At 52.5% G+C, this 16,041-nt stretch overlaps 1 protein-coding gene across 3 annotated transcripts in view; it reads left to right on the top strand.

The window, feature by feature from the left end:
* MGAT5B (alpha-1,6-mannosylglycoprotein 6-beta-N-acetylglucosaminyltransferase B) overlaps positions 1-16,041 on the top strand; it is a 70,621-nt gene that overhangs the window by 39,446 nt on the left and 15,134 nt on the right. For 2 of the 3 annotated variants that reach the window (XM_037410506.1, XM_037410524.1), the window contains exons 6-12: positions 660-830; positions 1,675-1,839; positions 2,514-2,683; positions 13,238-13,369; positions 14,286-14,419; positions 15,136-15,266; positions 15,897-15,902. In XM_037410506.1, coding sequence (XP_037266403.1) covers positions 660-830; positions 1,675-1,839; positions 2,514-2,683; positions 13,238-13,369; positions 14,286-14,419; positions 15,136-15,266; positions 15,897-15,902 — 909 coding nt within the window. The remainder of the gene's footprint in view (positions 1-659; positions 831-1,674; positions 1,840-2,513; positions 2,684-13,237; positions 13,370-14,285; positions 14,420-15,135; positions 15,267-15,896; positions 15,903-16,041) is intronic. The other variant, XM_037410514.1, reaches the window with a different exon arrangement.

Raw genomic sequence — 16,041 nt, 5'->3', positions numbered from 1 at the left:
AATTTAATTGTGGAAGGCTGTAATTCGATCTCCTGTCCGGGTGATTGCTGTGTTTTACATATTGGGCTCAGTGACCTGTCTCCTGAGTAGATTTGTTTTTGTAGTTGAATTAGGAAGAGGCTGGCAAGAGCCGTTGCGGTGGATGATAAATCACTGCTCTGGTCACTGGTTATTCTCCATCATGTGAAATCATCCCTGGGGGGGCCGCTGGCACATCTGTCTCCCTGCCCTGCTGTGCCCCAGGTGATGAGATCAGCAGCTCAGCTTGCTCCCCAGCAAAGTTAACCAGAAGAAAACCCTGTGGTATATCATTTTCTAAGGATTAATGGCTCTGCTCCTGGGGAAGGCACGTGTTGGTGCTGGAACCAGTGTTAGAAACCCAGGGAGCCCCCAGGAACCAGTGTTAGAAACCCAGGGAGCCCCCAGCAGACCCTGCTCTCTCTGCCTGTGCCCCATGTGCCCTGGAGGCACCACGACATGGGCACTGGGTGCGTGCTGGTTTGCAGCCCTTCATCCACCCTCTGCCCTTCATTTCTAGCTCCCAGCTAGAGGGAGGTGGTGGGGAACAGAGACTGCCCATAGCAGGGGCAGCTCGCAGGGCTGCCGTGTCCCCTCACGGCCAGAGGACGAGCCCCGTGTGTTTCTTTGCCCCCCCGCAGTGGATGAGGGCCAGGTGGACCTCTGACCCCTGCTATGCGTTTTTTGGCGTGGACGGCACCGAGTGCTCATTCCTCATCTACCTCAGCGAAGTCGAGTGGTTCTGCCCTCCCCTGCCATGGCGAAACCGGACGGCGGCTCTGCCTTCGCCCCAGCCGCTGCCTCGGGCACAGGTAAGGTGGGCAGCCTGTGTCCGCTGGTCCCAGGGGGCTTGGGGGGGACAGCTGCAAGGCTGCTGCAAATAAATGTGCACAGAGCCAGCAGTGTCAGCAGGGCTATGATGCCTCTTGAGGGTTTTCAGAGAGTCACAGAATGGTTTGGGTTGGAAGGGACTTTCAAAGGCTGCCTAATCCAACCCCCTGCCATGGGCAGGGACACCCCCCACCAGCCCAGGGTGCTCAGACCCCATCCAACCTGACCTTGGACACTGCCAGGGATGGGGCACCTCCCACCTCTCTGGGCAACTTGTGCCAGAGCTTCACCACCCTCATCATAAAAAAGTTCTCCCTTATATCTAGTCTGAATTTACCCTCTTTCAGTTTAAAACCATTCCCCCTCGTCCTGTCGCTACAAGCCCAAGCCTGTCCCCATCTTTCTGATAAGCCCCCTTTAAGCACCGAAAGGCTGCAGTAAGGTCTCCCCGGCGCCGTCTCTTCTCCAGGCTGAACAGCCCCAACTCTCAGCCTGTCCTCACGGCAGGACGTCCCTGCTCCATCCCTCTGACCATTTTTGTGGCCTCCTCTGGGCCCACTCCAACAAGTCCATATCTGTGCTGTGCTGAGGAATCCGGGAAGTCATGAGATGCTCTGGGTCCAACGGGGCCCCTGGGATTTGGTGCATGAAGTGGAGGAGCTCTGGTGTCAAGTCTGGTGGTGCCAGGGGAAGCTGTCCACCCAGCAAAACCCAAAGCACCTCAGCTACGGTGGGCAAACCTCTGCCAGCCCCCGTGGCAACCCAGGGGCTCCTCTGGCAGCTGCTTTTCCCACACTCAAAATGTAGAGCATGCTCCTTTCCTAGGCAGCTTTCCGGAGCGACTTGGCTCACCTCCTGGAGCTGATCGGCACGGGCAAGGAGTCCCTCAGCTTCATGAAGAAGAGGATCCGGCACTTGGCGCAGCAGTGGCTGCGGGCGGCTCGGCGCCTTGAGCAGAAGCTGAAGGGCCGGCAGAGGGACCAGAAACACGTACGAGCAAATTTTACAATGGGGTTGTGGTGTGGAGATGAAAAAGCTGAGCCTTTGGCAATACAGGGAGTGGAGACAGCTGGGACGTGAGTGAGCTGGGAGGAAAATTCATTTATGGAAGCACATAGGTCTGCAGAGTCAGTCTGTGGTCCATAGACACGACTCTGCATGCATTTGGGATGTCACAGTTCTGGTGTTGCTGAACAAGTGGAGTGAATTTTGGAGAGGGGTCCTGGTGGGTGGGAGTCAGTGTCCAGCCGGCAGCCAGCCAGCAGTGATGGGTGGGGAGTCTGGCACATCTCCTCGAGGGAGATGCCAAGGTTGCTGGCCCGCCCGTCGGTGTTTTTGTGGTGCCCTACCCTTCGGTCTCTGTGTGCCGGGAGATCTGGCTGCAGTCCGTGGGACGCACCGTGATGTGCATCAGGAACGTGAACCTGGTCTCAAGATACAGAGCGCCAGTCGATGGGAACTGGTAAACTCTGACTATTGGGTCTTTGCTAATTGGACATAGATCACTTGTCTTTACACCCGACTGATTTCTCTGAGTAACTACAGTGTGCAAAAGGAGCTGGAGAGAATCAGGGACTATAAGTCATTTAGGCTGGAAAACCCAAATTGTCCCTTTCCCCCAGTGCCACCCATCCCAGCACTGACCCCTCTTCTTGTCTCTCCAGATCTTGATCCATATCGGCTTCCTGACGGAGGAGTCGGGGGATGTTTTCAGCCCACGGGTGCTGAAGGGGGGCCCGCTGGGCGAGATGGTGCAGTGGGCTGACATCCTGGCTGCCCTCTTTCTCCTGGGACACAGCTTGAGGGTCACCGTCTCCCTGAAGGAGCTGCAGAGGTGGGTGCTGTGGTGCTATGGGTGTGTGGTTCCCCCCCAAGAGGGTTGCTCCCTGCACGTCTGTGGATTGCATCGAGGTCTTGCATGAGAGCATGAGGTCTGCAAAGGCTGGGGGGTGGCTTTTCCTCAACCTGTGTCTCGGGCAGCAGACCACCAGCATCATGGCTAGGGTCAATCCCATCCCTTCTGCATCCCAGGAAAGTGGGAAGTACTGTTGCAAAGTAAGGCTTTGCCAGCAGGGCTTTGCACGGGGCTGATGTGGAGGAGGTGTCTGGGACAGGGCTCTGCCCTTGGTTCCCAGCGCTGGATCTGAGCAGCGTTAGTCCCTTGCTGTCAGCACACAGCATCACCTGTGTTCCCTGACGCCTGCCTAGAGCTGGGTATGGGAAAGGCTCCCTTTCACCCCTCCATTCCCCAGGGGTGCTGTCTGCAGGGCTGGTGGCCATGTGGCTGCAGGATGCAGGTGTCCTGCAGGTTGCTGGATCTCCCCACCGTGTGTGGCTGTGTTCAACCCCCATGGCTTTGCCGGTGTTGTTTGAGCAGCAGCTGTGCTCTCTTCCTTCCTTCCTTCCCTCCCTCCCTTCCTGCCCCGCTGCAAGGCAGGCAGCTGGGGTGGCTGCCAAAAATAACCTGTGTCCCTTGCAGGGGGGTGGCAGCCACCAAGGAGTCCCCCCTCAGGAGGTGCTGGTGGTGGCTTGGGGTCTTGCGGGGGAATCTGCTGCTGCTGGGGCACTTCCCACAGAGGGGTGGGGTTTTTTCTGCTGTGGAGCATGGAGCGATGCAGGGTGAGAGTGTGCCAAGAGCTACACCAAGACACCCTACAAGTGTGTCTAGACAGGACTTTGTCTCCAAGAGGGACCAATAGATGGAAAAAGTAAGAGGGAGAGGATAACTGTGCTGCGTTCCTCTCTGCTGATGCAGTTCTGTTATTACTGGGCTGATGCTGATGCCTCCTGTAACCCGCAAGGTTTTCTCACCTCCTGTGAGACATCTCAAGTGGAGGACAAGTGCCAGGGAAAATGCAAATCAGGATGGGTTATAAATGGAGAAAAACCTGAAGCTGCCTTGGGGACTGGGCAGGTTTTAGGTGATTCTAAGATAGCATTGGCCCCATAATGAGCTGTGCTGAAAAGGGAGTGAAAAAACCCAACAATCCTGGAAAGAAAACAACAACAAAAAAAACAACCCAGCCCCTGCGGCATTCAGAATTAATGAACGGAATTAGCTCCCGACTAATTAACTCAAAAAAATAATCCTGGTCCTAATGCAAAAGGCAGCAGCTTCTCAGAGAGGCGGGCATACATCATGGCGATCTCCGCGTGGCGTGCTGAGCTAAATTGACGTGCTAAATAATATCCATGTACTCAAGGATGAAAGAAGTTAATGGTTGGGAGGGTTGTGTTGTTGTGTGGTTCTTGTGTTTTTTAATGAAGAGCCTCACGGTGGTCGTTTAAGGAGGGGCAGGAGCCAATTGAGTCTTAGGGGGACTTTGCAGTGTGTTTCCCTCTGTGAGTGACTCTGGGGAGAGCTGCATTGCTGCCTGTAGTATTTCACATTTCTCAGAAGTGCAGGAGCTTCAACGTCAGCTGGTAGTGGTGAGACCTCCTCTTCTGATGTGGATTTAGTTGTGTCGCCTGGGATGCCTGGGACAGCAGTCCATCCCTTCCCCTTCGTAGCTGTGATGGGGAGCGAGTTGAGCGAGCTGGGCTGGGGCTGCGCATCTTGTACTTCTCTCTGTCCCAGTGATAGAAACCACTCCCACCTCCCCATGTGCATGTCCTGTGCCTGGCTTTGATGACATTTGAAATGCTGAACACCCACACCGTGGGCCCACTTCCATCTGGATGGGGCTGGGGTAAGGGCAGGAGCCGGGGCTGTAGCTGGGTCCCTTCTGTCCCTTTGGAGACCAAGCCCAAGTATTCACTGGGACCTTCCTGCAGCTCAGTCAGGAGATGGGTTAGTGCGGGTGTCAGAGGGGAAGCAGAGGTCCCCCCTGAGAGGAGGACTGAGCGGTCCCAGCAGTCCCGCTCGGTACTTGCAGATCTCTCAGCAATGTCCCTGTCATCGGGCTGGTGCAGCATCAGCGGTGGCTCCAAGGAATGTTGAGATAAGCCTTTGCCTGACCACGAGCACGTGGGAGGTTTAGCAGAACGTGTGTATTTAATCCTGGGTTGTGCTAGCAGTTAATCTTGGGTTCTTCATTAAAGTCTGGAGGGGACTTTACCTGTAGCTGCAGCTTTGGGCAGGGGTTGGTACCCAGAGTGAAGCTGGGGGATGTGTGAGGGGCTGGAGCTGGCCTGGGGGATGAAGCAAAGCTAAAGCTGTGTTGCCATGGAAGGGCCAAGTACTTTCTTATCCCTCCTGCCCCTGTGCAACCTCCTGAAGCAGCAAAGCTTTGCTCCGCTGTAGACTGGGGCTAAATTTGTCCTCTCCCATACCAGGTGTCTCTGGCTGAGCTTGCAGCAGGGCAGGCACCAGTCTTGGGGTAGGTTTGGGGATATTTTGCTCCAGCAATGTGCAATGCTGAGTCTGCTTCTTGTTTATTTTCCTTTGGCACCCCCTGCTCCTCTCATGACTTGGAGCTGTAGCTGCTCCTGCCCAGCACGGCCTTCACAGAGCAAAGGCTGGCATGTGTAAATTATTCAGCACAAAATAACCTCTCGCCTGGTTTGTTTTTTGTCTCTTCAAATTTCGGAGATGGTTTTTCGATGTGTATTCATCATTGGCAAGGGATCACTGGAAGGTTTGCCTTCGTACACAGTAGTTATCTGAGAACTGTTCATTATTAGCATCTATATTGATTGCAGTGCAGCAGTGCCTGGAGGCAGTCATCAGGATTGGCCCTGAAATGCTGGAGACTGGGCAAACAAGGAGGGAAAGTAAGTACCCTGGTCCAAAAAACTGGTGCTGGAGGACTGGGGGTGAAAACAAGTTGGGAGAGTGACCGTGTGTGCTGGGCACCTCTCCCTGCCAGCAGCTGCGGCGGGGAGAGAAGCAGATGCGAAGTGGTGAATAGTGGGGGTGTTAAATGGTTCCTGCCCCAGTTTGGGGGACCAGTGTTAATTGGGAGTGAAGCCAAGGAGCTCTGGGGATCTGCAGGCTTGCTCCACGGCTCAGCGAGGCACTGTCCAAATGTCTCTGCAAGGTGTGAGATGGAAGCCGCTGAGCTGAGCCCTGGTGTTCCAGGGCTAGCTTATCCAGCTATTTTTGCCCTCTGTAGTCCTTAAAGACCTGTGAATTCCACTGCCGTGTCCTATTAGAGGCTAATTTTCCTCCTCTAGTTGAATGGAGTGCAGATGTTTGTTCTCTTCTGCATTTCCTGGTGACTTTGGGATCTTCTGATGCATCTTGAGAGGCAAGGGGTGAAACATGGAGCTATCTGGTGGCTGGTGCAAAGTACCGCTGGGCATGTGCAGCTCCTGGGGAGGGAAGTGAAGCGTGGAGCTGGAGCAGGGAGTCAGGAGCTGTTTCCCATCCAGAGTTTGTGCTGGGTGTGTAGCAGCAGTGGAGGGGCCCAGCAGCATTTTGAGCCCTGTCTTGAAGCAGGGAGGGAAGAAACATTCCAAATATGGATGCAAACGCTATTCTTGCTGAAGACCTTTTGTGCTGCTTTGGTAGCCAAAATGTGCTTGCAGGGAAGTGAGAATTGAGGCCGGTGTGCATGTGTGTTGCTTGTAGGGGAGGAGTGGGAAGTGCCTGAAAGACCTGAGCTGGGTTGTTGATCAGGCAGCTTATGAGTAGATGCTGGAAAATTACAAGCAGCACTTCGGAGTGATGGCTGTGCCCGTGCAAAAACTGCAATAATCTGAGCCTTTTCCTCTGGAGCACCCATGCCCCAAGGTCAGGCAGGAAGGGATGTGCTCAGCCTTTCCCCCCAGGAAAACGGGCACAATGGGCGCTGCTGGGACCTCCAGCTCCTACCCCCATCCTTAGGTCCTGGGAATGGTGATGTCGGCATCTCTGGCTGCTTTTGCATGGCTAAGGCTCAGGGAGATGGGGGTGCGGTGCTGTGAGCTGCTGGAACTGTGGGGCGTATTGATCTTGGAGATGCTGAAAGATGCTTTTTGCAATGGTCCCCTTGAAATTAACTGCTCATAAGGCAGGACAGAAAGTCGAAGAAAACAGGATTTGATGCCTTGTGGGGTCAGGGTTTACAAAGTGTTCCTGGAGCTTAATTGCTCCAGTGTTAAGCTCTGGATTTCTAATACTGGCGCTGGCAAAGCGCTTAAAATTAAGCACATGCTTGGATCCCATGCTGGCAGCCCTTTCCCTGCTGAGCAGTAGCCGTGGTTTGGGCAACGAGCCACCCTCTGTGTGCCGAGGTGGCTTGGATGGGCTGCGGTGGGGTCAGCACCACGGCAGGACAAGGCTCACCTCCCACTGCCACCGCTCTCATTGCCTGGCAATGTATTGTAACTGGTATTTTCCTGCGCTTTCCACAGTCACCAAGGTGTATTCAGGCTGCAAAAAGGGCCATTCAAATGCAAACACGATGTCCAGACGAAGACATTTCTAATTATTTCCTGGCAGGTAAACCCCATCTTTCTGTCTTGCATCTGTTCACATGAAAACCTGCACAATGCCCAGGCTCCAGGCTTCACCTTCCCTCGCCAGCTGGCAAATACAGTCCTGCCATTGTGTGGGCGAGCCAGGAATTGCTTGTGGAAACAGCCAGAAGTGACAAGTTGTGTGTGGTCCTGATGGAGCTGCGTGGCATGGCTGTGGGATTTATTAGCTCTGCACTGGTGAGGAGGAAACCTCAGCCTCTAATGCAGCATCCGATGTTCTCATTATTTGAGTGAGTGTTTCTGTAAGCTGTCAGGGCTATTGAGTTGTTCTTTTTCTGGTCAGGCTTTGATCTTTGTGCTGAGATAAGGTGTGTATGGGATGTTGCAGGCTTTGGAAAAGCTGGACATTTGGTTACAGGTCTTGGTGGGAGCTGAAGATGATGCCCCCTATTGTGGGTGCTCGACTGCTGCAAGCCCTTGCAAAGAGAGACGATGAAGACTGAACCAAGAGGTTACACAAATGCTGGACACACCACTGTATGTCTAAGCTTTATTGGATTCTCCAGTCTGTAGTTTAATCAGGACACGTTTCCAGCAGACATATCTTAGGTGATGGGTTAGGCATGGGTCCAGGATGTCAGTGGGCAGAAATCGGCTCTGCTGTAGTGGTACTCGTGAAGATTTGGCTAAAACTGTCCCTCCCTTTTGAGCTGCTGGAGCAGTTGGGACTGGAGAGGACAGCTCATCTGCGCAGGCACCACAAGCACCTGAGTGTTCAGCTTCTGCTGCTCCCTGGAGGAGTCCCAGTATTTATATCCCTTTCCCAGGAAGTTTCTTCATTATTTGCTGAATTTCTGACCAGAAAGAGCTGCTTGCTCTGGCACCCTCCTGTGCATCTCCAAGTCTGACTTTGCTTGGCCGGGAGGGCAGCTCTTGCTGGAGGATGGTGGGTCCCAGCACCTCCCCTGCTCCTCCTCTCTTCAGCCGGCTACAGCTGCTTGCAGAGTTACAGCCACGCAGCTCTGCAGTGAAAAGCCAGGTACATCGAAACGAGACTGCGAAAGCTGCTCCCCATAATTACAGCAGCTTCCTGGCACCTCCGAGGAGGTGGCTCGGAGCTTTGCTGGTAGCAGCTACATGAGGAATGGGGATGAGCCGCCCGGCTGTGGTGAGGAGCGGCAGAGGGGGATTTCTTCTACCTTTGAGGGCTTCATTTTGTAGGAGAGGAAGGTGCATAAATTAGCAGGAATTACTGAGCTGTTAAATTGCACTCCTTCATGAAATATGTTTATTTTGTAGCCAAGTGACAACTTGCTCGCTGAGTTCTTTGCCATTGCAGAAAACTTGCATTGTCACATAAATGTTATCATAACCTTCTTAATTGTTGGGTAATTTGTAGAGGTGAGAGGAGGCTACGCCTGGCGTCGGGGGAGGCTCAATCCTCCCTGCGGGGGCCCAGAGCCCCTCTGGGTTGGTGAGGTTGGGGAGGGTGGAGTTTCCATCACACCCAGAGATGGTCCAGCTGGGAGCCCCTGGATAAAACCCCCCCTCCAGCCCTGCAGGACTGTTGACTCCCCATTTCTGGCTTTCAGTCCTCTTACAAGATGCAAAGCCTCCAGCAGTCTTCACTCCTCATGGATTATCTTTGCAGCCCAGAAAAAATGCCTTCCTGGGGATCTCCCAGCAGAGCCCTGCCTGGACCCACTGGAGCTGCTGTTGCTCAAATGAGCAGCAAAATATCAGCATTAGGTGTCTTCTAGGGACATGCTGCAAAGGTTTCCAGCAAGTGCTGCATCCTTCCATGATGAGAAAACAGTTTTGTTGAACCTTGTAAATAAATAAATTGATTGCTGAACCTCACCCCCCAGATGGGTAGTGCTGTGTCACACGGGATCGATGATGGGCCAGAGAAACAGACCAGATGCATGTTGCAAAAGTAAAACCATGTGTAGCTTAAAAAGCATGCTGCAATTGCTTGAAAAACCTCACTTTTGAGGTTGTCATGTCCCTTCTAGCAGGAGGAAGAGCTGGGAGCAGAGGCCAGGCAGGGGGTCGTTCATCTCATGGGCTCCGATTTGCACTTCAAATTGCTCATGATGGGCTCATCACAGACCCCCAGGAGCCTGGCTCTGGCACCTTTCATCCACCAGATAATGGTCCTGTGCTTGTTGGGCATTTGTAGACAGGGAGAAGCTGAGGGAGCAGAAAGGACAGAAGCCCTCCTCCATTTTCCCTGCTGCAGTCTGCCTTGCTGATGACAGCAGATGGGGGCAGAGAAGATGCAATTAAATATATTATAGGCTATTGGCCCAGCCTGCCAGCAGATGCCCATGAGGTCCATTTAGTGCTGGACTTTTCAGCCCCAGGAGTGGTAATGTGGAAGGAAACATTGGGTTAATTTGAAAATAGGTCAATGGGATGTAAAGATAACCCCGCAGTTATCTGATTTCATAGAGCCTGCACCATGCTTAGGAAGGGGATGCATCTCCTTGTTGATTAAAGTACCTATAAGGGGAAAATAGCAGGACAAGAAGCTGCTATAGATTTATTCTGGAGTAGGTGCAGCTGGTGGAAGCGGCTGGCCGAGAGGCAAGCTCAGCACTTGCATCCGCTTGGATTGAAGCTGCTTCGGCTGCTCTCTCCCAGAGAGGAGTGAGGGCTGAGCCGATGCACTAATCCTGGATGTCGGGATGGGACAAGTCTCCGGGTCACCTGCGGGGCTCTGGAGGTGCTGAGCCCGGACACGAGCTGGTCGCCATTCTTGGCTGGTCTGGGAGGGAAGGTTTCTCCAGGAGCAGGGATCAAGCGGTTTTCAAAAACAAATCTCTCAGCTGTGCTGGCTGAGAAGAAGGCATTTGCGCTCATCAATTTTATTTGCGTAATTTCAAGTGCCATTAATAGTACATGGCACAAGGAAAAATCAGGGAAACTTCGCTCCAACCATGAGTGAAATTGGGTTTAGTAGAAAATTAGTTGACTTAACTGGCAAATGATGAAAGCTTGAATAAAGAATGTTTAAATAAGGAGGCATGTAAAAAAGAAATCCCCCCCCCCACCTCGGAGGTGCAGCCCAGATTTCCGTGATTGGAATATTAAAAGCAGTGGTTATAAAGCTTTTAGGAAGGAGAAGGGGGGTAAATGAGAGAGATGCTCTGCTTCAAAGACACCAGCCCTGCTTTAGGTCTATTCCAGCCTCACAGCCTTGGCGCTGGGAGTACAAATGGATGTGGCAAGTCCCGAGCACCCAGAGAGGGGACGTGTGGCAGGTTGTGGTGATGAGGGCAAGTGGGGGAAGCCAGACCTGCCCTGCCTAACCGGTGGAGAGTTTGTTGGAGGCTTCAGTGTGAGGTACACTCCCTGCTGTCTCCCGCAGCCCCTTGTCAAGCTTGGCCAGGGCTTTTTAAAATGTTGGACGATTTTGTGATGCAGCAGCTTGTGCGATATGTACCAGCTAGAGGATGGGGTGTGCTGCAAGAAGAGGGGTTTGGGGATTTTTAGATAAATACAAGGTTTATGGATCAGTTGAGTTGCTTCACTGCAGTGCCAGGTTGGTGTAAATCAGCGTTGCCATTTGGCTGATGACAGAGGAAGGAACAGCATGTATGCGAGCAAATGCGATATTTAGTATTGCATCTCTGTAAAATTCTGGGGTTTTTTACTGGCTTAAAATTTCCCCTTCAGCCTTCCCAGGAGGGGTGGGTCTCCTTGTTGTCCTTTTTATCATACTGAGGTGGCTGTTGGAAGTGAGAGCCTTTCTATTCCTGCCATCTTCCCAATCAGCCATGTCATGTAAAATTGTGCAGAAAAGTGGTAAAATTGCAACCTGTTTCCCCTGCGGCTGACCCGGCCGGGCTGCCCTGTGCTGATGCTTATATTCCTTGTGACAAGAGCAATGAAGCAGCTGCAAGTGCAGCTCTTCGCCTTAAATTAAAAAATCTGTGGTTTGCCTGGCTTTGGCGAGCAATGTGGTTCTATGTTTCCTTGCTCCCTGGAGTCACAGTCATGGTCAGGATTTTGGGATGACCTTTCACTGGTCTCAGGTTGGGATGGGACTGGAAGAAGGATCTTGGTGCCTAACGCTCAAGGGCTTGCGAGCCATATGAGAAGAAGAGGAAGATGTGGCCAGGAGGAGACCAAGAGCCCTTTATCATATCTATAACGGCTAACCAATTTCACTGGCTGCATATGACCCCTTCTGATGATGTTGGTGAAGATCAGTGAGAGATCGGAGAGCTTGTGATATGCTTGTGATAACTGTATCACTTGGCTGTTCCCCGGCTGAGGGAGCCAGCAGTTTCCTCTGCAAGCCACCACGACATCCACAGATGAAACGCTGTGCATTGTCGTAGGTCGTGGAAGGGGTGAGTACCTTCTGGCAGTGCTTCTCAGAGGATGGACCCCTGGGCTGTGGGTCCATGTGAGCTCCAGCTGAGCAACAGATAAAAGCCAGGTAGGGCTGGAAAGAGGATTCTCAGGTTCGGAAGGGAAAATGCAGAGAAACTGGGAGAACCAGTGAGAGAGGTCACAAAGAGGGAAAGCTTCAAAGCCTGAGAATGTAAAATCTGGCTGGATCTTTTATTCCTTAGAAAAGGGAAAACACTTAGGGGGATGGCTGGGATAAATTCCTATTTCCACATAGGTGCTAGGAGTAAGTGAAGAGCCCAGAAGAAAACAAAGACAGACATCTTGGCAGGCAGGAACTGAGAGTGAGATTTCACACTGTCTGAGCTCAGACTTGCAAAATAAAACAGAAGTTCCTCAGCCCTGTTAGAAGGACTGAGAACGAAACAAGGTGACTGGTGGGAGTGGGGCAGAGCCCGGGCGGACCAAATCAGCTCAGCATTTTGGTTTTCCGTGAGGATGTTGCTGTTGCTCTTTGGGTGTGAGTGGGATTATGAGGGTGAGGATGAGAAATTATTTTCTTTAGGAGGAAGAAAAAAATGCAAGAGCATTGAAAGTGAGGGGTGGATCATTTGTATTTCTGATCAAACTGGCACTCAGAAATCACAAGTACATGTAACAAGGATATTTGAGAAGCCTGCTGAAGCTGGAAGGTGTCACAGGTTTTTTTCTGAGAAGGAGGAAACATGGTCCAGACAAGCAGATGGGCTGTCAGGCTGACATCAATGGTACACTTAGTGGAACAGCTTTGGAGAGAGGGATTCATCAGTTCACAGAGGTAATTGAAAATGGAAGGAGACATGCCTCAGGTTTACCAGCCTCGTATCATGCCAGATTAATCACCTATCACCCTGGCAGCAAGGTAACTGATGATCTTGATAAAGAGATTGCAGTCCTAGTTTATCTGGATTTTCATAATGCATTTTATCTGCTGGAGGAGGGAAGAGGGACCCAGTACTGTTGTAAGAAGCTAGCTGAAAACCCACTGAGACCCAGGGTCCCGCTGCCCCAGCTTTATTGAACTGTTTCATAAATGGGGCAAAAAGTGAGAAATGTTAAAGAAGCACGCACAACATCCAAGGACAGGTGGCGCCGCCAGAGTCAAAGAGAAGCTGAGGATGCTTGGGGATGTGGTGGGTACCTGTAAGGACTGGAGTAAGAGAAATGGTGCATGGGGCTGGGAGGGATATGGGGCTGGGAACAGGGAGATTTAGGCTAAGCTGGGAGCCTTGCAGGCAGGGAGGAGGGGAAAGAGGTGGCTTTACGAGTCTGTCACCAATGTGATTGCAATGAAAGCAAATGAAATCTGGTGTCTGCCACAAGAGAAGTCCAGGGGAGTGTGTGTTGTTGAATGAGATGCTGGTGAGCCGGGCTGAGAATGCTGTGCACAAACCTCATCATCCACACGGGAGGAGCAGGAACTCGGCTGGAGCAGGTGCAAAGGTGGGGAGGGACAAGGACTCCCCAAAATCTCAGAATTTTGGCCCAGGAAATAAAGACTGGGGAGAGGACAATCCTTTGCCTCTCTCTCTATCAACTAGGGAGCTGGTTGATGGCCCCTGTTCAACACCTGGCAGGGAAAGGAGTGTTTGTGTTGCAAGGCTTTCATGGGACTGGGGGTCTGATCCCTCCTGCTTCTCCCCAGTCACTTAGGGGTGCCTCCGGGACGGGGAAACTGCCCCTTGACCAATCCTTTGCCTTTCGACCTGATTTACACTGACTACCACGGCCTCCAACAGATGAAGCAGCACATGGGGCTCTCCTTTAAGAAATACAGGTAAGCAAAGTCACTCCTGTCTCTACTCTCAATTTCATTAATTAGCAAGCAAAGACTAATGCTAATGACCACGAAGGATAGCCCCCACATCCAAGGAGTCGAACCCTTTGATTGCACCTTTGATTTTTGCCTGGCTTTGCCAGCTGATGCCTTTCTGTGTCCCCTGCTGCTGCAGCACGAGGCGGTCTGCTTGCTCCAGAGCCTCACGTGTTTAAGATAAAACTTCATTAGAACAGATTGAATTGGGGGAAAAAAACAACCAAAACCCTGCATGTGCCTGCAGTGTGTGTGTGCTTCCAAGTACTGTGCCTGCAGCGTGCAGACAGGGGTGGCCACACCACGGAGGAAAGCGTGAGCCTTCTGTATTTACAAGCCCCATCCCTGGCTCCTTCAGCATCAAGACAAATGTCATCATCCCCTGGTACATCACCAGCCAGGAAAATATGTGATTTAATTTAGTGCTGATGGTCCTGCTATTTATTATGTTTTCTCCCATCTATTCCACTATCCTACACAATTTTATTAGAGAGAAAAATGACAAGCGGTGTTATTGCTTTTATTATAAATGCATTTGCTCTCGCATTCCGCTTGTTTTGCTCTTCTCTTGCTTGATGCTCCCCTTCTCTCCTCAGTCTTGTGCTGGTAATGCCTGCCTCAGCATTCCCGGGATATTGGGAAAAGCATTAACAAGTCTTCAGGAGATGCATCATTCTCCAGACGGTCAGGGAGATGAAAGGCCTGCGAGGGGGAATTGCTAGTTACAGGGGGGAGCGGTGGGTCAGGAAGAGCTGCCTGGGATGTTCCTGCATGCTCTGCTCAGGGAACAGGCAAAGGATGAGCTGCCTGGGGACACCAGATGTCCCTGACAGTGGGACTTTCTCAAACCAAGGTCCTCGTGTCCTGTCTCCTCTCCCAGGTGCCGTGTCCGGGTCATCGATACCTTTGGGACAGAGCCAGCGTACAATCACGAGGAGTACGCCACGCTGCGTGGCTACCGCACCAACTGGGGCTACTGGAACCTGCAGCCCACCCAGTTCATGACCATGTTCCGTGAGTGGGGGATGGGGGCACAGCGGTGCAGTTTCAGGGGCTCAGAGGCACCGCAGAAGCTGGTCTGACCTCCTTCGGGAGGTGATGCACAGGCAGTGCCATCCTCCCTGGCTCTGCTCCTGCTTCCCCTGCCTGCTCGCTGCCTGCAAGGAGCTCCCAAATCTGTTTGGCCATTTTCTGGGCTATAGAAATGATCCAAGGAGGGAGACCCTCCCTCCTCTGCGATGGGTTGCTGGCTCCAGCCCAGTCAGGGCCGAACACAGGGCACAGCCAGGAGCTTCCAGCCCCTGGGAGGGGAGTCGTGGGGTGGTTTTGGTTGCAAAGCCTGGTTTTATTTCAGCTGGGGTTCTGAAGGTGAGAGGCAGCTCACTGATTCGGCATGTGGCTTGGAAAAGGAGATGTGCTTGTCTGAAAGGAGCTTGGTGACCCACTGGGCGCTGGGTGACTCAAAGGCTGCTTTTTCCTGGCCGGATAAAGCCCATTTAGAGCCTTAAAAATGCTTTACTTTTTAAAGAGTAGCTTGAGCGAGTTCCAAAGCCTGTATTTTATGAGCTGCTTGTATAGGGATTCATGTCATTTTTCCTCCAAGCTCCAGCAAGGATCTGGAGCTGGGCTCATCTCAGCCCCCGTGCTGCAGTGGGGCTGCAGCCTCAACCCTGCTGAGGTTCCAGAAAACATCTGTCCAGCCACGTGTCTTCTCCCCTTGGTGTCCGCAGCTCACACCCCCGACAACTCCTTCATGGGCTTCGTGTCGGAGGAGCTCAACAAGACAGAGAGGCAATTCATCAAATCCAACAAAGTGAGCAGCATGGCGGTGGTGTACGGGAAGGAGGCCAGCATCTGGAAGGTGGGTGTCCTCGGCACTGCGGGGAGCCCCCGGGTGGGCAGGGGCAGTCCTGGGCAGAGCTGTGAGGCTCTTACCCCAGTTTTTACGGTGCAGATCTCAGTGCGTTTGCAGAGAAGCATCCTTGCCCTGTTCATAGAGGGGAAGCTGAGGCTGCTGCCATGATGTGACATGTCCAGTGCCTCTGAGCAAACGGGGTAGAGGGTGGTGAGACCCCGGCCCCTGCTCTTTGCTCTAGGTGATGCTTCCTCCCCACAGGCTGCTTAGACTGAGGATTTCATAGCAATGATTGTATCTAATTAATTATAATGATTAGATGATTTCCTGTGATACGATGGGAGTTGGTTTCTCTCTGCTTTCAAGTGCCCTGTGAAAGGGGTTGTGCTGTCCCCTGCCTGCCCCCACCTGTAGCGCCTCAGGGAGAGGGGTGGGCAGCTGCATGGGGGCAATACCCCCCCTGAAACATCTCCCCTGCATCTCTTGTAGCAGCCAGGGGATGTGTATACTCCCCCCGCCATCTTATCCAGAGCTAGCCAGCGGCTTTTCCTTCCAGGGCTTGAAAAAAGGAGCTAATTCTCACTGTCTCTTGATTTATTTTTTTTTCCCTTTGTGCACCGCCTGGGGCTGTTCCAGTTGCAGGTACTGTACCGCACCAGCTGCTGCTGGGCTTTACCTCTGTGCATCTTCTCATGAGAGAAAATGTTTTGCCGGAGTCGGCTGTGACTCATCACAGGCTCAGTCCTCCCGAGCTGCCAGGATCTTGTGGGTTGGTGCAGCC

The sequence above is a fragment of the Falco rusticolus genome, chromosome 1 (genome assembly GCF_015220075.1).
Source record: "Falco rusticolus isolate bFalRus1 chromosome 1, bFalRus1.pri, whole genome shotgun sequence".
Taxonomy (NCBI): domain Eukaryota; kingdom Metazoa; phylum Chordata; class Aves; order Falconiformes; family Falconidae; genus Falco; species Falco rusticolus.
This window is presented reverse-complemented; position numbering and strand designations above follow the sequence as displayed.